General features: G+C 38.3%; 1 protein-coding gene and 2 long non-coding RNA genes across 4 annotated transcripts; 2 read left to right on the forward strand and 1 right to left on the reverse strand.

The window, feature by feature from the left end:
- Positions 1-887: 887 nt before the first annotated feature.
- Positions 888-6,621, forward strand: LOC145502635 (uncharacterized). The gene is made up of 4 exons (XR_014051370.1): positions 888-1,489; positions 3,296-3,355; positions 3,725-3,863; positions 4,807-6,621. It is a non-coding gene; the product is annotated as an uncharacterized LOC145502635 (long non-coding RNA).
- LOC145502636 (uncharacterized) lies at positions 6,618-17,749 on the reverse strand. Of its 2 annotated transcripts, none has more exons than XR_014051372.1 (4): positions 17,673-17,749; positions 9,645-9,704; positions 8,564-8,702; positions 6,618-8,030 (listed from the first exon to the last, which is right to left on the reverse strand). It is a non-coding gene; the product is annotated as an uncharacterized LOC145502636 (long non-coding RNA). The 2 variants fall into 2 exon arrangements; XR_014051371.1 differs by lacking the exon at positions 17,673-17,749 and adding an exon at positions 11,523-13,776.
- Positions 15,706-25,479, forward strand: LOC145502634 (uncharacterized). Its single transcript, XM_081481974.1, has 9 exons — positions 15,706-16,152; positions 17,284-17,391; positions 17,733-17,777; positions 18,304-18,414; positions 18,792-18,836; positions 19,415-19,525; positions 21,426-21,470; positions 22,194-22,230; positions 23,190-25,479. The coding sequence occupies exons 1-8, from the start codon at positions 16,080-16,082 to the stop codon at positions 22,214-22,216; spliced, it is 561 nt and encodes a 186-aa protein (XP_081338100.1). The 5' UTR covers positions 15,706-16,079; the 3' UTR covers positions 22,217-22,230; positions 23,190-25,479.
- The last annotated feature ends 152 nt before the right edge of the window (positions 25,480-25,631 follow it).

Genomic DNA, 25,631 nt, shown 5'->3' on the forward strand with positions numbered 1-25,631 from the left:
CGCTATACTGTACACATAGGGACAACGGGTTTTTCCGCTCTGAATTCTAAAGTGGGGAAATTTATGGGTCGTGAAGGGCCTAACTGGCTGGAAACTTTTGTGCTTGACCCTATAAAATTAACTTGACTCGGGAATTGGCTCAGAGCAACTCTCTTGCTGCGGGAGTGGAACTTGTCACAGGTTCCAAAGTACCGTCGGATCTGCTACAACTGAAATCAGGACACTCAGCTTGAAACTAATGACAACCTAAAAGGCATGAGTAGACATCTGAATAGAGTCGGCTTCATTGAAATCGTCAACTAACTAAACTCAGTTTGCAAGATAAAATGTGCCAACAAGACTGAACAAAAGTTGTATGCGTAGGCTGTATATTCAGGAGAAAGCTGCATAAAGATACATTATTTTTCGGCTAAGGTAAAAGGAAATTTGAAACTAAAACAAAATAGCTTTTCTTTATACATTCTTACTGTACAAAACCGTAGTTTAAACAGAGACCATATCTACGCGAGCGTTATTTACTTAAAACACAATATGGGGTGCTTATCGCAAGTCACTGTTTGTTTAAGTACCGAACACAAAAGAATTGTCGACAAATACCAGTAAAACAATGCTCCAACAAAGCAGAAGTCCTATTTTTAACATTATTGTTATATTTTTCTCCTGACACATATGTCACATATTCTCATAGAAACTGTTTTCTTCTTTTCTGGTTTCTGAACTCGGCATCTCAAAGACTTTAACGATGAACTGCTACAGAAATAACACCACAGCAAATTTTCTATGATTTATCATTAAATACTGAAACCATTCTTCGATTATGTTTGCTAAGAATCTCGTTTGAACAAGGACTGAATCCGTGACCTTAAAATGCATTCCTAGCAGACCGATTTAAATTGGAGAGTCATATTCAAACATTGCGTGCGGGAGGCTACACAGACAGTAAACATAATTATAAAAATAATTATTTCTTTGTTTTGCCGCGCAAACTTTTTATACCAAAAAATATAGCATCAAAAGATAGCCACATCTTTCCCACTTTTACCTATTTTCAGCTTAATATCAGGTATAAACTAGTATAAATAAATCAAGATAATAAGTTAGAAATAACTAATAACAAGTTAGTAAAAACAGGTAATTCCGTGTTGCTTGGGGAAGGGATATGAACGGCGGGTTTGAAGATAATTTCGAATTCCCAGCTAGTTGGAAAAAAAACAACAGCACCACTTATTGTATTGTAAACAACCGTATTCGTTTGAGCACTTTTAAATACTTTGAAAAGCACTTTTAAGTGCTTTAAAAAGTGGAAAGCACGTTCAGTTGATAGACAAATCCGTGAACAAAACATCTCAGCTTGGCTGCTTGATCAAGTCCCGGCGAAATCAACTGTCCCTAATGTTAACAAAGATGAAGAATGCCTGTATGATTTTACTGGTTCTTCTTGTTGCTGTCTGTTCGGTAGCACGATTTCCATTCCGGCAGGTAGTCGACGGTAAGAACAATTTTTTTAAATCACTTTTTAGTAATCGCCGCAAGAAGGGCATGTAAGTCTTGTGTGCGATCATTTCAGATAGGTATTTGATCAAATGTCAAGATCATTTGAGAAGAAAAATTTCATCAATTTTCATTCTAGTTCTAATGATCAAAATAGGAGTATTTTTTTCCACTATATCGCTTTTTTAAGGCTGTTTATAAGTTCGTTTGTCAGTTAAAGTAACTCTATAGTTAGCAGATTTGCGCGCTTTTCAGTTGTGTGTTCATAAATGAGTTTTTGTCCTTTGAATAAGCTAATGTAAATTTTAGGCTGGCCCGGACACTGCCGAAACAAACCCGTTGTTATGGACTCTTTGTTCCCTAATCATTTTATTGTTAACTTTTTGAGGGTAAGTGTAACTCAATAGTGCATCGAAATGTGGGTAAAAGCGCGCTAAATCTTTGAAAATCTTGAATCGTTTTATGTACGAGGTTAGTAAACTGTGCTGCCGTTAATATAGCACTCGTTATTTACCTGGTGTCTCTCTTTTGTGCTCGCTGATCATTTGTGACATGTATTTCTCTGAATACCAAATTCCGAGCTTGGAATCAGTTTTGACTGCCGCTCGTACTGTGAGAAAAAAAAATTTGCGTCGATCGGACGACGCTAAACGGAGAAAAAAAAGAGGATGGCCTTATTGGCTAACCTCAGCAGAAATGTTTTTCAAGCCAATTTTACGAGTATTCTAAGTAACACGTTCGAAACAAATTATCTGTAGTTCTTTTTGTCATATTAATTAAGTCACTGGAGCAACCGAGCGAGAAGAGGTACCGTCTCGGAATAATAAAGACCTTTAGATTCACGTTTACCGCAAACGGCTAACTGCTGTTTGAGGTTAAACGTTTGCTGTTCCGACGCTATAGTTGATTTAGATTGGAGTAAATCGAAGCGCATAGAAATCATCTTGTCAATACACTGGAAATTGTCAAAATAACGCCAATTTTTTGAAAAATTACATACTTGTAGCGTGTGTAGCTTTCTAAAGAAATAAAGCATTCAACTAAGCCGCCGCCATATCGAATTTCTACTTAGAATCAAACAAATCAACAACAACAAAAGGCTAGGCAATTGCTTGTTTCCCAAAAAATATTACCAATTTGTAGAAAAAGGGTTACTTTATTTGATTTCAGCATTGGTACGTGGCATAATATAAAATTCAAGGCAACAAGTACAGCGGCGGATCCATAGGAGGGGCCCGCCCGCCCCCCCCCCCCCTTCCTTATTTGGGTAAAAAAAGAGGATACGACCATAGTTATGATATGACAGAGGGAAGAAAAGCGGACAGGGCAAGTAAAACAATACCGGCTTTTCCCCCGCCCCTCCCCCCTCCCCCCCAATTAGCTCAAGGTCTGGATCCGCCACTGACCCTTACGTGAAAACCCACTTCTTGACGTTCAAAACGCGAGTCGATAACCTCAAACGTGACGTCTGGCTCGGGACACATAACCCCTCGCGGTTAGCAGTTCGCGGTAATCGTGCGGGATTAAAAGTCTCTAATGTCCCATGGAGTCCAGCTTGCTTATTGACCTTCAGAATACCAAAAAAACTTTGATCAAAGTAATGCCTGATCGTAAATCTTAATCTTATTAACTTCATAGCCCATGCCAGCTAGATTCTTGATGTTCTTTATCTGAATTTTTTTCCTCGATAAGCTTTCGCGTAGACTCCATGAATAACAGACTCAGTCCATAGTATTCCACCTGAAAATGATCCTCATTTTGTAGAATATTTAATTTAATTTATATTTTTTTATCTTGACACTAGATACTCCACAGGGATGGGCAAGGTTGTTGCGTGGATCTAGAGTGAAAAGATTCGAAGAAGGTCAGTATATATCAATGTTATTATCGAACGAGCAGTTGGAATTAGTCGAGTTTATATTCTTTTGCAAGTTTATGGACTAAGCTAAACTTCAATGAAAATGATCTGATTGTGTTAAGATCGAGATAAAATCCACTTAAGCTAGAAAAATTTATTTTGTCCTGGTTGTCTGTATTTGTTGTGGTGTTAAAGGAGAAATCTTCCTTTACTTGAGAAGTTCTGTTGGAAATTCAGGTTTACCACTGGTTCTCCTATCGTTGTCTCTTTAACAAATAATATGCACTCATTTCTCGAACCCGCCTGTTTCATAGCTGATGTGAGCTTTCAGAGAGTTACAGTGTTCACCCCGATGATCGTTTTTGTGCTTTTTAGGTGGTATCTGTGAAGGCTGTGCTCAAATGGTGGCCAATGAGTGCTTTTGTTATCAGATAACATACTGTGGGGTCGAGGGATGCACAGACACTGGCTCATGTAACAAATCCAACTGCCAGAGGCTGCCTTAGAAAGAAAGGTATACTTAATATACAAACAGTTAGCTCTTAGACTTGAGCTGCTGGTAGTCTTCCTCGTAGCCATTTTTGGAGATGTCACGCAACGCTCCTCACAAAGAGAGGGAGCGTTGTGTGATATCCCAAAATAGGGGAGCTACTGGTGGTCGAAAGTAATCTGTGCTTGCTTTTGTTGTGCATATAATTCTTGAGTTCTGTGATTGGTTTAGAATACTCGGGTGCAACCTTTATAGACCCTGATGAAAACAAAGACATTGCTCTCAGCCAATCAGCAACAATAACAAATCTTATTCACCGTGAAGTTTCCCGTGCTACCAACCGGTTGCAAACTTTCACTGAAATCTCTGATCGTCTCATTCCTGGATTCCTTCGGTTTTCCTCAAGATGATCAATAGAATTTTGCTGCACTTGTCCCTAGGGATCTCTAATTTGGAAAAAAAATGTACAAAACTGCAAACATCAAACACATGTGAATCTAAATATCTGTAATTTCCATCCAAATACAAGAAATAACGTTACGTTCATTAGGGGCGCGTTGATTGATATTTGATTAGATTTTGATGATTGTTATGGGCGCTCCGTCCACACTACGCCAGAAGAATTTGAAAACGGAGGTTTCTTTTTGAGAATGCATCAAATGTTTCCTTTCTACACTATCTAGTCTATCTACGCCGGAGGAATTTAAAAACGCAACAGTTATCAGGTCATTTTGGATTTGCGTTTGAGGTAAAATCGGTCAGGAAAATCACATGATTATCGTGACGCCATCTTTTTACGAAAAGCTCCGTTTTCGTGACGGATTAGTGTGGATGGTAGGCCTAACCGTAGGAAAAAAAAAGCTAGGTTTTCAAGTTCCTCCGACGTAGTGTGGACTCCGCCTTAGAAGTCAAGACTGAAGCGATCATTTTAACCACGTTTTTCTCCCTTTTGACGTCTCTTTTTCAGGTACAGAAAGTGTCCTATATTGAGACGCCTTCATTTCCTTGGACGAGCTGCACGTCGTTAAAGAAAGGCTTACGTTTCGCTCGACTTTCTTAGTATAGTTAAGCACAATTTTAACAACCGTAATGACTCTAGATGCAGAAGTAGAATAATAAAAGCTTTAGTTTCATTGCAGTCAAGGTCTTTTTTAAAATTACTGGATTAAGTTATTAAACTAGCTAATAACACTTACACTCAGGGAGACAACCGGCCCTTGCTCGAATCGCACGCAATTGATATCGTAAGCTTATCACTTTCATATTAATTTTATATTCATCCAATCCCTGTGACACATGCATGAACTAAAATGCTGAACAGACATCGGAAGAAGATTAAAAAAACAATACTAAGTATTATGCTCATTTGTTGCTAATACGCATATCAACCCGTTTCATTCTGTTGTTCTTTTAGTTATACTCAAACTTTAAACGAGTAGTGGATATGGTCTTTTGAGTTCCCGCATTACGATCATATCCATGTAATAGAGCCTTTCTCTTAAAAAAACTGTGACCCACGAACTGCTTTGCAATTTGCCACACAGTGTTACAACCCCTATGTTACCATTTCACAACCCTCACCACCTCTCCCACCTAATTTGAGACTGATATTTCTGCAAAATGTCGGCTTCAGTATCTGCTACACACCGATATAAACTGATGTAAATTTGAAAAAAGGTGAGCCGACGTTTTTCAAATTTACCCAAATGAAATCCATTTTAATCCTCTCCAGTTTTGTCCATCCATGTCCATTCTTGGCTTTCCTGTGTTTTGTTTGAGATCTTCTATAGTTTTAAGCCGTTTTTGTGATATTTTAGTTAATTCTCTGACCATTTATCAGTGCTGAAATTGCCTAAAATTGCGTGACCCAGCCCAAGTTATGAGAAATAATGAACGAGAAAATTTTATATGCCCAAATGCCCATAAAAATTAAAGACATTATACGTTTTGTTTAAGACGTAGTCATCATTCTGGTGTTCATAAGACACTTTATTTAGTTCTTTTATAAACAAGGCAATCAGTCCTTAAAAGTCAATAAACTCAGTTTAGACAATTTATGCATCCATGAAGTCTTCTTGACATCTGCTATTATTTGAAGGGTTAATCCCGCCGTTCTAATTTCAGTAACATATCAGTTTTGTGGAAAAAGGTTTGTGCGAATTCACTCACCTAATTAGGTATATGGTGTTAAAAGCATGTCACTTCATCTTTGCCATACATTTTCACTGATTTTCAAATGGTTGAGATAAAAGTTACGGAAATTAGCGACAAACGAATTCGGAAGGATATAAAAGACGCATAAAAACTGAGAGTTGGAGATTACTCGTTAACTACGTCCTCTAGTTACTTGATACTGTGAGGTGTAACTTAACATTGAGACATATTGCAATCACGTCGGGCTTTCACTGAAAAAGGTTTACCAGATATTGGCCAATTTCCTTGCTGCCTCTAATCGTTCTTGGAAATGCTTGCTGTGAACAAAACGAAAAATGAAAGAGCCGTTGGCGCTCTAGTGCTAAAATCTTTGGCGGCAAAATTTGCATTAATTAGGTTTCCACTGCTAACTTTTGATAGCCTTTATGTAGATATCTACAGCAGGATATGCAGTGTATAGATAAGGCTACACTTAGGATAACGAGAGGTAAAGGTGCGTTTTGAACATTGCACGTGTTGTTGCGCATAGAAACAGAAGAAAATACTTCTCGGTTTAAACAATGGAATATTTTGATGAGCTGTATATTCCATACCTCTCGTAATTCTAAGCTGTATAGCTGTGTCTATACACTGCATATCCTGTTTTAGATATTTCTATATAGGATATCAAAGAGTTAGCAGTGGATACCTAATTAAGGCAAATTTTTGCACCAAAGTCGTTCGCCCTAGAGCGCTGACCGACAGCTCTTTCAATTATTAGCTATTTTTGTTTTGCTCGCAACAAGTATTTCTAAGAACGAGCTAGAGGCAGCAAGAAAATTGGTAAATATCTGGAAAACCGTTTTCAGTGAAAGCCCGAATGCAACGTGTCAATGTCAGGTAGCGGCTTGCAACAGGGAATAAACTACAGTAGTTTTCTCCTACTTATCTCAGTTTGTGCTTCGATTACTACGATTATCACTTGAGTAAGGCACGACGGACGTTTGGTGACTAAGTTTTGGCCTTAAAATAACGGTGTTGTCATGGGCAACTTACCTCGTTTCCATTGGTAACAATATCAACAGCCGTGCGTCGCCTGACCTGTCGCGTCGCCTCAAATTTCGCGCGCTTTGCAGCAAACGACTTCAAAGGCCGACAAGTTGCCAATGGAAACGGAGCCAGTTGCCCGTGACAACAACACGAAACCTGGTGACCAAAGTTTAGCCTCTCTTTACTCAACTAATAATCGTAGTAGCCATTCGAATTTGTTTGTCGCTAATGGTTTGTGCACGCGGTTTGTGCATGGCAGATATTGAAGCAAATTTTGAAATGTTGGTGTCTCCCGAGTATATCAAATTGGGAAGGAGTAACATAGCGGTTGTAACACTGTGGGACAAATTCTAAAAGAGTTTGTGGGTCACAATTTTCTTTAGGAAAAGGACCCTTAACAAGGGTGTGATCATAATGCGAGAACTCGCAAGGCTTACTCATTTAAAGTTTGAGTTCACCTTGTCTGCGAAAAAAGAAATTAAAAATTTTACATTCTATGTACAACAATGGCACGGGTCGATACGTGTATTAGCAACAAATGAGCGTAATACTTTGTATTGTTTTGTAACTCTTCTTTTGATGTCTATATTGATCGTTTTACTTTATAACATGTGACAGGGAATGGATAAATATGAAATGAATATAAAAGTGGTGAACTTATTATATCTATTTAGTGAAATTCGTACAAGGGCGTTGTTTTCCTGTTTGCAAGTGTCAGCTAGTTACTAACTTAATTAATCCAAGATTTTTAAAATGAAGACTTTGATTGCAATGAAGGCTTTTACTGTTCTATTTGTGCATTGAGAGTCATAAAAACACAACACTTTACTATGGAGTAAAACACAGTTAAAAAAGGTTTAAATTTCGTTTATAGCGATTTTTACAGTTGTCAGTTAAAAATGTGCTAAACTATAATAAGAAAGTCGAGCGTGACTTAAGCGTCTCTATAACAACGTACAGCTCGTCCGAGGTAATGGGTGCGTCTCAATATATCACGCATTTCTGTGCCTGAAAGAAAGAAGTCAAGAGCGAGAAAAACGTCATTAAAATGACTGCTTAAGTCTTTATGACTTATAACTGTTAAACTCATCAAAATCATCAAAATCCAGTCAAATAAAAGTTTTATTTCTTTCAGCCATGTCTGCAAGTGAACTAGCTAGGTGTAGCTAAGCGCATTGACCACCATAAAACAACAACATTTAAACTTTTTTTGCAAACTTTTCCGAATGAGAGATTTCTTGTAGCAAATGAAGTTAACTTTTACGGATCATCCTGAGACAAACCAAAGGAATCATATCTGGCCAATCACAGCATTCAAAATTCAGCAGGAATCAGCTCATTTTGCAAATGTTTTTGTTGCTGATTGGCTGAGAGCCATGTATTTGTTTTCATCAGGGTTTATATAGGTTGCACGCGAGTATTTAAAACCAATGACAGAACTCATGAATGAAGTACAAAACAAAAGCAAACGCACATTTAGTTTCGACCACCAGTACATGTAGCTCAAGTCTAAAAGCTAGACGTCTGTATATTAAGTATACCTTGTATTCTAACGTAGACTCTGGCAGTTGGATCTGTTACACGAACCAATGTCTGCGCATCCCATTCCACGACAGTATGTTATCTGATAACAAAAGCACTCATTGGCCACCATTTGAGCACAGCCTTCACAGATACCACCTGACATGGCAAGCACAAAAAATAAGCATCGGGGTGAACATTGTAACTCTCTGAAAGCTCACATTGAAACAGCCACGTACGAAAAAAGATTATATTATATAATGATAGACACTTAATAAAAGGTATCCCTGTTTATAAGATATTTAAGATAGTAGGCTCGCTCTAATTGGTCTATAGGCGTTTAGATGAGAGTATGTAGACACGGTTTTTGAGAAATGTTTTATAAAAACACTGAAGGACTTTTTCTGCGTTTACAGAGCGTCGTCTAAACACTCTGAGAGTTGGGAGAATTCTCGAAAGTTATCTAAACCCTCCACTGCGTCTAGGGTTTGTATAACTAGTTGTCTCGAATTCTTCCAACTTTCCTCGTGTTTAGATGAGGCTGCGTAAACACGGAAAAAGTCTTTTATTCCTCTTGTTTCGCCAAAAATTAAGAGTACCTTTTATCTTGAGGAGCAATGCTGGCTCGATGGGGTTTTATCAGGTCTGTCAGGGATAACCATTACTCTACTACAACGTTCTATCACGAATGCTGTTCTCTTATTGGTTACGGTATATAAAATGTCAAATTATTCTCGCATTTTCATTGATTCCAGTGTATGATCGATTGGAGGGTAGACGTTTTCTGAAGGCTGGCACGTGCGAAAAAAAGAGATTATATTATTTGTTTTAAAATAGACAACGATGGGAGAGCCCATAAGCATCTTGGATTTTCAACAGAATTTCTCAACATGCTTCACCATTGACATTTCTCCTTTAACACCACAAACAGACAATCAGGATAAAACAAAATTATCTAGGCGGCTTAACTTCACTGTATATCTGATCACAATTATTTTCATAGCAATTCGGCTTGGTCCAAAAAAAAAATAATGCAAAAAATAACTCGATCAATCCCAACACGGACCTCTCGCTCATTCAATAACATTGATATATACTGACCTTCTTCAAATCTTTTAAATAAAGAACCACGCAACTCCCTTGCCCTTCCCTGTTGAGTATCTAGTGTTAAGATTAAAAAAAAATGTCAACGTAGACATTTTGTAACATCAAGATCATTTTTAGGTGGAATACTAACCTACTGTAAGTTACCGACCGAGTTTTTTTTATGGAGTCTACGCGGAAGCTTTTTGAGGGAAACATTCGGACAAAGAACATCAGAAATCAAGCTGACATGAGCTATGGCGCTAGTAAGCTGAAAGTTTACGATCAGGCATTGCTTTGATCAAGTGTTGTTTGGTATTCTAAAACTCACTACACGCTTCCCGCGAACTACTAACCGCTAGGGGTCACGTGACCAGAGCCAGACGTCACGTTTGAGGTTTCGACTTGCTTTTTGAACGTCAAGGGGCAGGTTTTCACGGAAGTCTTTTACTTCAAATAATCCGTAACTGAGGTACCAAGATCCTGTTTTGTGGGTGTGCCTTGAAATGTTTTTCCACAAGAGGTACCAATTCTAAAACAACCATGAACTGACACTTCATTAGCGATAAAGAAGATTGCATCGAATACCTTCTACTTGTAAAGTTGTTTGTAAAATGTCTTTTGTCATACTTTTTTGGAATCAATACCTTAAAAGGTACCGCAAAAGCTCTCGCTGTGGAACTTATCAGGCCAAACAGCTTAAGAATTACCAAAACCACTTTTTTAACCCCTGAAAGGGACGACGAGCGTTCCCGTCCTTTTTAAATTGGAGTCATCCGCGGGGCATCTAACCTAAAACCGGAGTTAGACGTTTGCAGAAAACTTAATTAAGTAGCAGTAATTAATTAAGTAGTGCCAATTATTTTGAATGGTATTAAGCAGCTTTTGAAAACGGAAAAGAACAGATAATTTGTTTGGAGCTAAGAGATTATCAAGGTAATCTCTTGTTGGAACGTATTATTTAAAATACTCCGTACAATTGGCTGTAAGAATATTTCTGGTGAGGTGAGCCAACAATGGGCAAATAGAATTTGCGCGCGGAATTCTGGTGTCAAAACTTCTCAGAGGAGTCAGTAGCAAATTCTAAGCTCGGAATTTGGTATCCAGAGGAATTAAATGTCACAAATGATCAGCGATCACAAGAGAGAGAGAGAGAGTCGCTAAGTGTATAGCAAGTTAACGCCAGCACAGCTCTCTAATTCTGACGTAAAACGATTCAAGATTAATTATCAAAGATTTGGCGCCCTTTTAAACACATTTCGATGCACTATTGGGTTACACTTATTCTCAAAAGGTCAACAAAAAAAATCGTGAAGGAACAACGAGTCCATAAGAACGGGTCTGTTTCGCAAATGTCCGGGCTAACCTAAAATTTACACAAGCTTATTCAATGGTCAAAAATTCATCTATATACACATAACTGAAAAGCGCGCGAATCTGCAAGTGCCTACTTGACAGTCACGTTTACTGACTTAGGGAACTTTTCCCCTAGCCTTAAAAAAATGCAATATTGGAAAATACTCTTATTTTGATCATTAGAACAGAATGAAAATCGCCAAATGATCTTGACATTTGATCAAATACCTATCAGAAATAATCGTACACCAGGTATAGATTACATTAGCTAATTATGAAGACACAACTGAAAAGCGCGCAAATCTGCTAACTACAAAGTTACTTTAACTGACTAAAGAACTTATAAACTAGCCTTAAAAAGCGATATAGTGGAAATATATTTCTATTTTGATCATGAGAACTAGAATGAAAATCGATGAAATTTTTCTTTCCAAATGATCTTGACGTTTGATCAAATACCTGTCCGAAATGATCGCACACAAGGCTTACATGTCTTTCTCGCGCCAATTAATAAAAGTTGATTCAAAAAAGTGTTCTCACCCTCCAATCGACGTTGAAATGGAAATTGCGCTGCTGAACAGACTACAACAAGAAGAACTAGCAAAATTACACAGGTATTCTTCATCTTCGTTAGCTTTACAAACAGTTGATCTCAGGACTTGAACAAGCAGCCAAGCTGAGATGTTTTGTTCACGGATTTATCTTTCAACTGAACGCGCTTTCTATTGAGTCTCTAACTAATACGATTATTTCGTACAATAGAACAATACATTATAGAATATTAATAAAAACTGGCTCACTGGATAATGCAATTCAAGAGCTTTCATTGGCTTAGCCATCATGGTATCTGAGCCATTACGGCCATACTCTTCATATCTGGAAGCGTATGTACGCGTAATTTTTGTTGGCGTTTTTACTTTCATTTTGGTTTGGTTTGCTATATTTTGGAAACAAACAATTATTCCACGCGCTTGTTGGATATCAGATGATTATAGCCAATCTCGGTGCTGCGCAATCGTTGGCTATCTACCATCTCATATGCAACGCGCGCTCGTGGAATAAGTGTTAATTACAGAATATTTGCGCGCGAATTATAGACCGTAATGAAAGGCGCCAAATTTCGACCTCCTGTTTTTCTTGACCTGCTTAATTTTACCGCAGATCGCACACTGCATACAAAGAAGACATTTTTGATTGATAACTTTGTTTAGCCAGACCTGTTTTCTTTGAAAATAAAACTGTGGAACGCCCCTTGTTTTCAGTTGACTTACTCCATGCAAAGCTTTAGTTTATCGGCAATGTGACACACAAGATTAATTTGTATACTTAAGGCCAAAGTTAAGATAAAAGAATTTACCGAAGTCGAAATATGGGAGTGTATGATTTTTGTTTACATTGAATTTGTATATTTGAGTGTGTGTTTGTCTTCTAAGCTAGGCTACATTGCGAAGGTTAATTACTTCAGCCTTGATAAGTGCTTCACTCAATACGATAAAGTGCCATAAGGTGCTAAAAATTAATTGCTTGGCTTAATTAGCACAACAGCGGTATAATTTTAAAACGCTAACTAATTAAGTGTGCTACAGCTAAGTGTTTCACAGGCTAAAAAATTCCGGACATTGAAGCAGACAGCAAGAATTTGCGCAAGTCCACAAAGTATTAAATTTTTCTATCCGCCAGGTCCAATAATTATCCTCAAAACTTGCTTTTATGTCCATTACTTTACATTTAACTGATTATCGCCTTTTTGATAAGTATATTTTGTTTAAATATGATTTTTGAAGACCAGAAGGTTCAATACAAGATGGCGGGTTGAGGCAGAGTCTTGGCCAGTTGGACACTAAATCCGTTTTTTGCGGAAGGCTTGTGTGACTTTATTAGATATATTACTAGCCCCTTGAGCTGACAGGTAAATCAAATTCTGCGCTGTGATTGGTTACCAAAGCGGGCAAGATGGCACTGCAGTGGAAGCTCTCTTAACGGACACTCTCGTAAGCGGACAGCACTACTAACGACCGCCTTCACAAAATCCAGTTTGAATTCCCATACAGACTCTGCATTTACTCATTCCCGTAAGCGGCCGTGGACAATTGGTGGGCTTACGATCTAGACCTTTGCTTTTAAGCTCCCGTAAGCTGACACTTGAAAGGAATCGAGCCTGACTTTTGAAAGATACTCATAAACATTTGTAAGCTGTATCATTGCTTTTTGTTAAAGTGAAACTGGTAATGCTAATGTCACTGCTGGCTGCAATTCTGATTTGTTCTTTAATCACTAAGGGCCAATCATAGTACTGCAGTATACAGTACTGTGTACATGCGGTGATAGCCATTATCGCGGCACTGTACAAGGCAATAAAACAGAACAAAAATAATAAAAGAATTTGGTGGTATTTTTGAAATTCCCGATATAACGGTTTATTGTTAGCTGTTCGAGCTCCCTTAGGCGGCTATTTTTCCCTTACAAATCCGAGTGGCCGCTTACAAGAACTCTCCTAGTAAGCGGCCAGTGCCTTGATGTCCGCTTACAAGGGCTTCCACTGTATCTTGACCGCTCTGGATTACACTCTGTGCTCTTTATCCCATATGACAATAAATCCTTTATTAACCAAGCTTGTTCGGTCAATAATAGCTTCGTTCTTTTTTTTTGGTTTTAGTTTGAAAACAGCAGACAACTAATTGTTTTAGCCGCTAAGCGCGTCACTAACTTCTAAGTACTTTGTTACCGACTAATTAAATGAATTCTTCAAATACTTCTCATATCAGCCTACGGTAGCTATTGCTCCAGTGCCGGTTTAAACAACAGAGAATTTTGATATACTGTATGTTCCAATGCACTGGACCAATAACTACATAAGCTGAAATGGGTGATATAGGAAGTATTTTAAGAATTCATTTAGCAACAAAGTACTTTAGTTAGTGACCCACTTAGTGATTAAAGCAATTGCTTGTCGGTTTTTTTTTTCAAACTGACCGCGGGTTGACAGTGACCCAGAATAGATGTGAATATAGATAACCAAAAGAACTTGAAGTTCGAACAGACGATTAACCATTGGTCTCATGAAATTAAAAATCGTTTTCCCAAAACAAAGGAACAACAAAGTCTTCAAGTGGAAAACTGTTAGGCGTGCGCTGATGGTTGACAACCGTAAACTTTGAATTCAATTCTGCGAATAGATAAGAATACAAAAGAAAGATTTGGCGCCAAATATGTCCAAGACTCGCCTCGCCTTGACTCGACTGCAACTCGCCATCTTGTTATGAACCTTCAGGTCTACAAGAACCATATTTGTACAAAATACAGTATATCAATAAGGTGATAATCGGTTTAAAATAAAGAAACGGACAGAAAAACAATTTTTGAAGATAATCGATGGACCTGTTATACCGAAGCAAATTACTGAATAATTTGTGGTCTTGTCTGCTTCAATGTCCGAAATTTTTTAGTCTGGGAATGTGAGGCACCGGGCATGAGCCTGGGGAGCGCTTAGTTGAATGATACTTAATTAGTTGGCGTTTATCATTCCGTTATTGCACTAATTAAGCCGAGCATTTAGTATTTAGCACCAAATGGCTCTTTATAGTAATTAAGTGAAACGCTTATTGTGATTGACTTTGGCCTAAGGTACATTAATCTTGCCTGTCGCATTAACGACTAATGAAAAATTTGCACGGAGAAAGTCAGCTGAAAACAAGGGGTGTTCTACAGTTTTCTTTTCGAAGAAAACAGCATCGGCTTAGCAAAGTTATCAATCAGAAAAGGTTTATTCGTATGCAAATTAATGCACACCAGGTCAAGCAAAACAGGAGGTCAAAATTTGGTGCTCTTACAATATGGTCTCTATTTCGTGCGCTCATACACCTAGGGAACATGGCATTAACAAAATATCTCTCTGCCTCCTAGGCCAAATCATTTTATTTTCAAGCTATGGTAACTGCATGAGAACATACTTATTAACTGAACTAAAGAAAGCATATGTAGTAATTCACAAGTGAAGTCAATTGGGAAAAAGCGCACTGTAAATAAGTAAATAAATGAGTTCGGATTAGTTGCATTGTTGGGTGGAAATAACTGCAACATAATCGTTATGGCTGTAAAGCAAAGAATTGTAAAGAATGCAGCGGTATTTTTAATTTTTCATGCATTAAATCAAGGATTCATTTGCGCGTCAGAACAAATATCCGTGTAGTATACTTTTGTACCCTGCAGAAATGTCTGTAGACTATAACAGCTGTGTCCGGTCTTGTGTGTTAATTACTGGTATGTAATAAGCGTCTAAGAGGGTCTAAATGACAGCTGTCATTTTAAATTTCAAGCCATTTGACTGTTAAACGTTTAGACGTTTGTTAGTGTTACGTAAGGATCTTGGGGTTAAGGACCTCTTAGTTATATGGTGAGGGATCATTTTTTAGTTGCTGGGTAGCTCGAACATCCTTTAGTACCAGTTTAACTTAGTAAAGCAGTTATGTTTTGAGCACCTATCCCACTTTATAAGAATTAAGTCAAGCCTCAGGGAGATTAAAGCAATTAATTTTTGGTTTAGACGAGGTATTCAATCCAAAACACATCATTCGTATGCATTGTACGCTTTCTAGAAGGCATGCTAAATATTGATTTAAATTTGTTTGAGGTACTTAACGATAAATGGTAAAAAATGTTGTTCTGCCGATAAGTTATTCCCAGTGAAACCAAGCCTGTGAGATAATTATGCCGGTCATTACTTCGCGCCGAAACGATGTTTTTGGAATATGGTATCAAAAAAAGTGTCAATGTCATATATTACTGTTGGAGAAATATTTTCAGCTCAATTTGAACGGAATAGGAAGGACATTTGGGGCCTACTGCGACAAGGCAACATAATGGAACAAACAATAGTTGCAGTCTACACACAGAAATGGCGGGATTTTCAGAATAATTTGGTTATAATTACTAGGGTAAAACAAAGAGTACTGTTCCACTCTCAGCATATATAAGCGACAACACTAGTATGAAGCTTCAGTTAGTACATCGACTGTTGCAAGAAGCATCGACCTCAGCTTGTCAGCTAATACCACTGAAGATTCAAGCAAATATCAACGCATCCCAAAGTCTACCAAGATGAAGCAAGCCTCCATCGCTTTGTTGTTTCTCTTTGTTGCTCTTTGCTCGGCCACGAGATTGCAGCGGCGAGGTGGGGCAGTTCTTTTTTAATTTAAACTAGTTTTCATTTGTTAAGCAGCACTTAAGAGTGCCGTCCACTGAGAATGACGTAGAGCGGTCGTATAGTGGTTTTGATTAACTCTTAGATAAAATGGAGAAAGATATTTATAGTTCGAGCGATCATCTGTAATTCTGTAGAAAAACTAGATGTGTTTAATTTTTTAAACTTAACAATTGAATCAAGTTAAGGCGATTGATAAAATTATTTTCTCGTTGTAATTAGTAATTGCTAATTCTTATTGGGTCAGATTTTGCGCGCGCTTTTGTAGTTTGGTTAAAACGACCTACAGATTCAAACGTTTTGCTAATATTTCAAGACAGTCTAAAAAATCCCGGGTCTTTTCTCTTCAATTCTTTGTCTCTAATTCTTTTTGGGATTTTCCAGGGTTAACTTAAGTCACGACTTCCCGATTGATAAATAGCCCGCCAAATCATAACTGAAGAATGCGAATAGTAATATTTTGAATTTGAGAAAGCTAAGAATGAGAAAAACACCAAAGATATAATAATAAACCATAAAGGATCAAGGATAGTCAAGCATGGAAATGATTGTCCCGGATTACAAACGACGAACTTAAAAAATTGAGGCTTAGCTTTTCAAGATGCACAAACCGCGAAGTAGCTCCTTAGAACTTTTTCTCTGGATTCAAATTACATGAAGTGGTAGTTGTTTCGGGCCTTGGTTTCCTAAACTATCACTCCACAGAAATTTCCAACTCAGGATCTAATTTTCGGTAGATAGCTTTTGTTCACTTTTCGACTTATCCGGGATCTCCCCCGTGTTGGCCAAATAACTAAGATATGTTCTAAACTGTGTACCATATTGTGTACCACCCTCCCTTCCCCTGGTCAGATCGTCAAGCGAATCTTCACCGAGGAGGAGAGAGGACTGAAGGCAGGAAAGTGACTGAAGGAAACTGTATGCTCCTCCAGATGAACACACACAAAAAACTAACTTTCCATTTGGATAGAGATTGCATTATCCTTCGACAATCTTTCACCTGCACTGACGTGCACTTTTCAGTTTTCTCATTAACCTGCATTTTTCAGTTTTCTCATAAGCGTGTATCCCTAACACCTTTATTCTGGGTTCGTTCTGCAGATGACTGTGCAGACTGTCGTGGTTTTCCGCCTGATTGCAGTTGTGAGGACTATCAAATTTGCAAGAGCCAGGGTTGTGACACTGGAGAATGCCAACCTGATTGCCCAGGTAGACAAATGCTTTATGACTTTTCTAACCCATTCTCCCTACTGTTCAAATGATATTTTATGCCCAGTTTTTTTTTTTTTCATTTTCATTACACTGCCGATGATTACAAAATTTTGTTATATTAAATGTGATTTATTAATCGTAAAATATTCTTAAAGATAAAATTGAAAATTTGAAATTAAGGCCCTGGGTGCTTCTTAAATAGGAGAATATGATGTTTTAATATTCGATAATTTAAGTGGAAGAAAGAATCAGCTTGTAAACTTGCATTTGTTACGTACTTTGTTGCTTGTTGATCTCGGAATCTTAACAGATATCTCCCTCGTCATCTTTATTTTCAGGAAAAAGAAGGAAGACGATGCTTGGGGAACTGTTGAAGAGAAAACGTAAGTTAAAATCATGTTCTCAAACCAAATCCGCGGTCGTCACCTCAAGGCTAAAGTAAATGTTATCCGGAGGTATAGGGAGCAAAAATAATCAACCGCGCTGCTCTGAATTCTTACTAACAATAATCTCTCGTTGATTTTACCCTTGATGGAGACTGCATTTCTAATCGATAGCTAAGACAGGAAGGGGATTTTAACATTTGCTCACCATGTGTATGACTTTCATCCGGTTTGTTTTTGGCAGTGAGATGAGATGTCCGCCGGGAAGGGTGGGGGGGGGGGGGGGGGGCGTGGAGGGGGCACGTTGTATATGCAAAACCTTTGTCAGGGTTGAAAGAGTTACTGAACTCTAGGTTAGTCTATTCTGGGAAGGGAAAGGTCTGAAGGCAACCATATGCTCCTGCAGAGGACAACAGATCTCATTAGAGAATGGATTGCAACATCCCCCGGCAGTCTAGTTCGCCTGTATGACTGTGTTTTCGTTTCCGTTAATGTATCCTGACGCCTTTCTGTGTTCTTGTCACAGCTAATGACTGTGCAGATTGTTATGGTTTTCCACCTGATTGCAGCTGTGAGGATTATCTATTTTGCAAGAGCCAGGGTTGTGACACTGGAGAGTGCCAACCTGATTGCTCAGGTACGTACTTTGAAACAAATACTTTATTACAAGTTAAACCAATGCAAGTTCTGCCGACGGTTTCAATTGAAATTTTCTGGTTAATTTTCTTATATTTTACTGATGATTTTCACACGATTTAGTTGCTTGCTTGATTCTTAAATGTTTTGACATATTGGAGAGTACAATGCAAAGTTGCATAGCTGCATGATTGTTTGAACAGTTTTGCATTCTATTTCACTCGAGACTTTTAAGTATAGTAAATGGCGAATTTGAAATAAACGCGTTAATTTGACGCTTACTCCAGGAGGAGGAAATTGATGCAAAAAATTTCAACCTTCATAGTTAATGATTTTAAACACACACTTTTTATATACTTCAACGTTTTTGTATCTCAGATAAAAGAAGGAGAATGATGGCTGGACAGTTGTTGAAGAGAAAACGTAAGTTCAATATATTTTTAAATAAGCAATCCAGATTAAAACATAATTCACGAAATTCACTCAATCGTTAGGCGGGAGGGGCCATGCTGCCTTCTGGGATCTCTTCAAATTAAGTGTGGGACCAAAACGTTATTGCATGCTTAAAGGAGCTCAGTCACAGTATTTTGAGTTATCTAGGCCATTTACAAAGTTATCTTTAAATTTAAGGAAACCTGAAAATAATAATTTACTAAAATAGAAAGCACCAAAGAGATAATAATAAACCATAAAGGAACAAGGATGGTTAAGGATGACGAAGAGTAACATGGATTGCAAACGACGAACTTGAAAAATATAGGCTAAACTTTTCAAGATGCGCGAACTGTAAAGTAGCTCCCTTAACATGGTGTTTACTGATGACCGTGACTTGTAAACTCACGTACACGAGTTCTGATTGGTTCACTCATTTATTGCTGATAGATCTGTGCCTTTCAGTGATTGCTTAGGGTTATTACTTAAGTTTTTGTCTTGTTACTCCTTTATACGAAACTCAATATAATTTTTTTTCTTTTCTGTGTGTGTTTTTTTCTTTTTTACAGCTGATGACTGTGCAGATTGTTATGGTTTTCCACCTGATTGCAGCTGTGAGGATTATCTATTTTGCAAGAGCCAGGGTTGTGACACTGGAGAATGCCAACCTGATTGTCCAGGTATATAGACGTTTTCTTCCCGGGGGGGGGGGGACTCCCATATGAAAAGGTCGGAGATGCTCGTCGGAAAACTTGAATTAATCCCCTAAAGGAAACCAATCCGGGCGTGGTTGAACTTCATTTGACCCCTACAAAATACCACTTAACGCGGAATAGGCTCGATTACAGGCGGCTGTTCAGGAAAGGAGCCCGCGCTAGCAGACTGGACTTGAGAGCCCAGCCGAAAATTGAGCCTAAAAACGGAAACAAGAGTGCCCTACTATCAGTTTTTTCTTCGAGTGCAACCTAAAAGATATTCTGACAGTTAAAAATAGTTGTGTTTCGCCATGAATACCCTGAGTGAGACCAGAATCCTCGACTTATACCCTTGTTGAGACGACGAGCATCCTCGACCTTTTCGTATGGGAGAATCCTCCCCAGGGTTTTCTGAGTCTGTGTTAAATCATTTTTGCTCACTGTTTTAGTCGTTACGTTTTCCTTTCTATTGTAACTAACCGATTCTTCCAAAGTGCTTCAAACCGAAAACACCATATTAGTCAATCACATGCGCATATATATTGAGTATCTTTCCCCAACAACTAATAGCTTAAGAGATCGTTGTCATACATTTATCTCGCTATTTCTTGTTGCTAACCAAGTCTTTCAGTATGCTTAAGTTATCCCTGAAATCATCCAATAGAACATCTACCGGCGCCACTAAGGTTTTAACCTTAAAATACTTAAAGGTATTACAAGAAGATATTTCTGGCCGTACCGGTCGAAGTCTAAGTTAAAACAAGTGAAAACATAGTAAAATCACGACTTAACTGTCCACGAAGCTGTCTACAAGAGACACTGTACCCAGTTTAATATAAACGTCCTGAATTAAAAATGGATCGAGATATCCTTGAGTTTTTTAGGTAATGCATTTTAATTTCTAGCAATTGCAGGATCGACTAAAAGCAAATTCATAACTATAAATGTCAAGACAGAGCCACGATGTCCTAAAATGGACGGAACAAAATTTGTCAGTTCCATTAACAGTAACCAAGGATCACGTGTGAAATCACGGAACTTCAAAAAAGCTTTTTCCTAAAACCCAAAAATGATCGAACGTAAAATACTGAAGCGTGCACGAATGGGAACTGACTATGTATCAGTCAAGTAGCTACAGAAATATTGTTTTCATTGGAAGTCCTACTTAAGCTAAGGTATATAATCAATTAACAGCGTTTTAACTTTATAGTTTTGTTTGACATGTTTGATCATCATAGAAGTTTCAACAAGTTATGGCACTGAGAGCCGTCTTGAAAAGATCAAATTCCACAATTTCTTATTTTGTGCATAATGAACTGCAATTCTTCTTGTGACATATCTATTAGAATCCGACCTGTCTTTCCCAATTCGACTTGAATAATTCATATATAAATATCGTTGAACATTCTTGAACACTCTAACGCTCCATGCGTCTTGAATCCTCTTGGATTCTACGACGTCACGATTGTATATTATATCATCCTCTCTTGCCTAGAGCCTCTCATTTGACGTGCCAGGTCCCTCGCCGGTTTGAGAGCCTGTTGGAGGGCTAGTTAGCAGTGAGTGTGGTGGGTTTTCTTCAAACGTTTGGAGTTGGTGGAGGGAAAAATTTCCTATTCAAGTATAACTGAGCTCGATTACAGACAAAAAAATGTGCTGAGGTGATCAGAGGGGGAAGAACTTTAAAGTAGGGCAAAGCCTCTCTGAAAATGGCGTCCCTCACTGTGATTGCTATAGAATGATATGACCCCACCCCAGGACTCTGGCAACTGACCGCTAAAAAGAGTGTGTCCCGCTCAATATAGGTTTGGCTGTATATTTTATCGTTTGATAATATCCTCGGCTGATTTTAAACAGGTTTCTTTTTGCCGCTTTTCTTTTTCAGATAAACGAAACATAATAATGTCTAGAGCTTGGTTCAAGAAAGAAGGCAAGTATCAATGTTAAATACGCCATACAGGTTAAAACAAAGATAACAGTGCAGCTACTTGACACAACAATGCCATACAGATTGGCAGCGCGGACTTGGATCGAAATAACTCCCTAAATACAAGAAAAGGAACTAAAGAAAAGCCATACATTTGTTTGCGCTTGACTGCCGTTCGAGAGAGCGGCACGTATACATGACAGATTTGACGCAATTATACGGATTACTTTATACAATGCCGTAGAGAATACAGCCAATCAGAGTACAGGAAAGCCGTTGTATAAAGGCTCGTGTGCATACCGGGAAAATACAACTGAGTCGTGGGATATCCCATGGTATGTCACCCGAAAGCGTTGCATATCTAGCATATACACGATTGTAGTTGTATATGGATCATTGACCAAGCTTTGAGTTTTTTTCCAGTCAGGATGGCTGTAGATATTACCGGCCAAGTTGATTTCAAGCCACTCAGAGAGCAAGCCATACAATAAAAGGCCATATTAGTTCAAATTATCGCTGAGGGCCTTCGAAACCTAATTCACAATAGAAAACTGTAGCTTATAATCTAAATGTTGAATTACTTGAATGGCAGATGCTGATCTGAATTCATCGAGAAACGCAAAGAAAAATTTCACTTTTTGACCGTTGATGTTTTTCACCTCAATGGCGGAAAATCCTTTATTTTTTATGTGTGTTTGTTCTATTTTTTTGTCTTTCTTTTCACAGGTGCACCACGTTGCTCCGACTGATGATACTTTACCTTGATAAGCTATTATTTCGAGGGCTTTAGGATATTGTTGTGCTTGGAAAAAACAACAACAACCAAACAAAATCAAAACCAAAACAACAACAACAACAAATTAACCTCAAACGCGTCATGAAACATAGAGACATCTTCCTTATCTGTACATTCGTTCAAGTCAAAATGGTCGAAATCGTTTGCAAAATACTACATGTGCACATGTACCATCAGACAACCCGTATATACCGTAAGAGCTCCATTGACCCCTTTCCTCTGACTTTAGTTGTTGGAAACGCCCACGCTCTCCAGCCCCACGATGACGAAAACGATGGCGTCACGATAATCATGTGATTTCCCTGACTGAGGTTTCCTCAAACACGCATCCAAAATGACCAGTGATTTTTGCGTTTTTAAATTTCTCTGATCCTAACACGGCATTTTTGGCAGGGGCTACATCGTGATTTAAAATGATCTAATGATAACAACTGATGGGTTGTCTTATTGTGCAAAGAGATTAGCTGTTACCACCAAAATATTGTTCCCAGACTTTTCTCCTAAATTGAAATTCAAGATGGTACGCTCCGCTGAGTTGCCCATCAACTGAACCTTTTTTAAAATTAAAATTTTGAGCCACAAACTCGGTGACTCAGATTTAAGAAAATCGTTAAAATCCAAGATGACCAGTGATTTTTGCTTTTTTAAATTTCTCTGATCCTAACACGGCATTTTTGGCAGGGGCTACATCGCGATTTAAAATGATTTAATGAAAACAACTGATGGGTTGTCTTATTGTGCAAAGAGATTAGCTCCCGGCGTGATCAATCGATGACAATCGATCATCGGAAACCAATCGATCAATCGAATCTTTTTTAAAATTAAATTTGAGCCACAAACTCGGTGACTCAGATTTAAGAAAATTGTTACTTATAAGATACAAGTTGCTTTAAACCTTAACGGCATTTCTTCTTTTTTTCCTCTCAGCTGCTAAAGTACATCACCTTGGAGAGATGTCTTTTGTTCAAGTAATGCTCTTGCTACGTTCAACTTTCTCAGTTTAAGCTAAAGTTTATATTGCACAAGAGTGGTCATGCTAGATAAGCGAATATTTAACCTTTATATAGCCTTTTCAATTGCCTTTTTAAACTTAGTTTTCAACTTTTTTTCTCAGTAAGAAGATGTTAATGCAGAATTCCATGTAAAACCAGGTTTGCTGAATTAGAGCTCTCCTGTGAAAGTAATTGGGCTGAATATGTAAAATAGTGATAATTTGTAGCCTTAATTGATTAATGTAGATTCATAATTTTTTCAAGGAAGAATAAACGTTTTGCTTTGACCAGAAGTGTCAGAAGTTTGTCTCGTAATGTGTTTTTCATTTCATTTCAATGACAATTGAACTACAATTGTATAAACTATGTTATCGATCAGTCGTAGCCAGGTGAATTGTAGCTAACAAAAGGAATTCTTTGCCCTCTGTTTTTGTTCAATTTTTTTGGCGTTGACCTTGCACAAGTAGGTTTTGCTCAGTGTCCGAGCAATAACAATATATAACCTGGGAAAGTCAGATGGTAAGGTAATTCTTAGGGCGAAACGAAAGATTGTGCTCTTAAAAATTGGAGAGCTGTGTTCTTTATTTATATTTTCTTGATTTTATCCACCGATTGGTTTTCAATTTAATGTTTTATTGAGGGACAATGAAACTCACCTATATCAATACAAAGATTAGCCTGAATCACAGCCATCTATTCGATTTGTGCTAAAATTCATGCTATGCTGAGATAACAAAGGGCAAAGTTTTCCTGACAAGTGGCAAGACCATATCTTACTCTCTCTCCCCCCTGAAACAGACAAAGTTCTTCGAGGGTCTGAAACAGGGTTTGCAAATTCTGCTTCCCACCACCAATTTCGCCATCCCGCTTACTTCGGACGAGTCATCCCGATCCCCCACGTTCCGAAGTGTTATTAAACCGTGACAAGACGATGTGTTTCCCTGATGAGACACCGGGTTGTCGGTTTAATTTTGATGGTTTCTATAGAAAAATCGACAAGCCTGCGACTAGACTGCGAGCGGAAAAAGAGAAAAGAGACGCTCACAGTCTAGCCTGCGATAGAAGTCTGACTGCAAATTGAAAGAGTTGACAAAAGAGCCAAAATAGAAAAGTTGAGAGTTACCACATGTTGCCTATGTTGTTAACCTAATTTTGATTGTCTTACACCCCGTTTCCCGCACGAAAATAAACAATATTTCCGCACGTCCCGCCAACTTCCCGACTCCAGCCGACCCCTTGTGATCCCGCATCCCGCCTTCAAACTTCCTTCCATCCCGCATGCATCCCGGCAACCCTATGAAAACGGTGGCCCATCGCCGATTTCCGAAAACCACATCACGGATCTCTTTACGAGCTTTTTACCACATGCACTACATTATTTTAGCAAGAAGCCACGGTCCACTAAGGTTTGCGTGATCACTGTTGAAGGTAATTTCAGATGCCTTGACACATTGCAAAGTACCAATTTATAATTTTGATTGATTAAACTACTGACGTTTGTTTGCCACATCCTTCCTGTTTCGACTGTCTAGTGAGGACTTCCCATGCCCGGGGGTTTTGGAGAACAAGGGAACGTGATCATTGATTTCAAGGGAACAAGGGATATTTTGGAACAAGCGATATCTCTGCCTTTAAAGGGAACTTTGAAAAAACGTACAAGGAACAATGGAATTTATTAACTGGGGACAAGGGGAAAAAATAAGAATTTTTCAAGGGACTTGAAGGGAACTTGAAGGGAACTCTTCCCCCCCTGCTGGGAGCCCTTCTCTAGTCTGCGACCATTAGACAATGGAGAGCGTTTTGCTCTGGAGAAACAGTAAGAAGAACACCTGATGGCATGTTTAATACGGATAGACAGAAAATTGAATCAGTATCCAGGCAACAACTTATCGCTTAAAAATTTCAGCAAATGGTGTGATCTTGTGACCTGACATGTCGTGTTCACTTAACAAAAATTCTATTATGCATGTTTTTAAAAGGGAAACGCCAAATGTTTAGTCTTCTAAAATTTTGACGTTATTGTAGAATAACAACGGTGTCCTAGCATGCGGTTTGTCGGTAGGAAAACAGATTTCGATCTGTCCCCTACTAAAACTGAAATGGGCTTCTCCCACTACCCCCATTCACAAAGAACTAAACTTTTGAACACAATCGCAAGTTCGTGGATCAAAAGCGAAATAAAAACGCTTTTAGTAAGAAACTCCATTGGTGATTAAATGATCAAATCTCCGTTGAACGAATCGAAGCACCAATCGCGAAAAAAATACAGCAGTGATCAAAAGATCAAATCTCTATAGAACGAATCGGATTATTTCTGTGTCCAAAGATTCCCATTGTGAAAATAGATTAACAAGGTGCTTTAGCCGTTGTTTTTAT

This window comes from Orbicella franksi, chromosome 11 (assembly GCF_964199315.1).
Source record: "Orbicella franksi chromosome 11, jaOrbFran1.1, whole genome shotgun sequence".
NCBI classification, from domain to species: Eukaryota; Metazoa; Cnidaria; class Anthozoa; order Scleractinia; family Merulinidae; genus Orbicella; species Orbicella franksi.

Excerpts from the sequence above, each read along its gene's own strand:
- LOC145502634 (XM_081481974.1), top strand. The coding sequence starts at position 16,080 with ATGAAGCAAGCCTCCATCGCTTTGTTGTTTCTCTTTGTTGCTCTTTGC. Across the intron at positions 17,778-18,303 it reads GGAACTGTTGAAGAGAAAAC|CTAATGACTGTGCAGATTGT; the intron begins GTAAGTTAAAAT and ends TTCTTGTCACAG. Across the intron at positions 18,415-18,791 it reads GTGCCAACCTGATTGCTCAG|ATAAAAGAAGGAGAATGATG; the intron begins GTACGTACTTTG and ends TTTGTATCTCAG.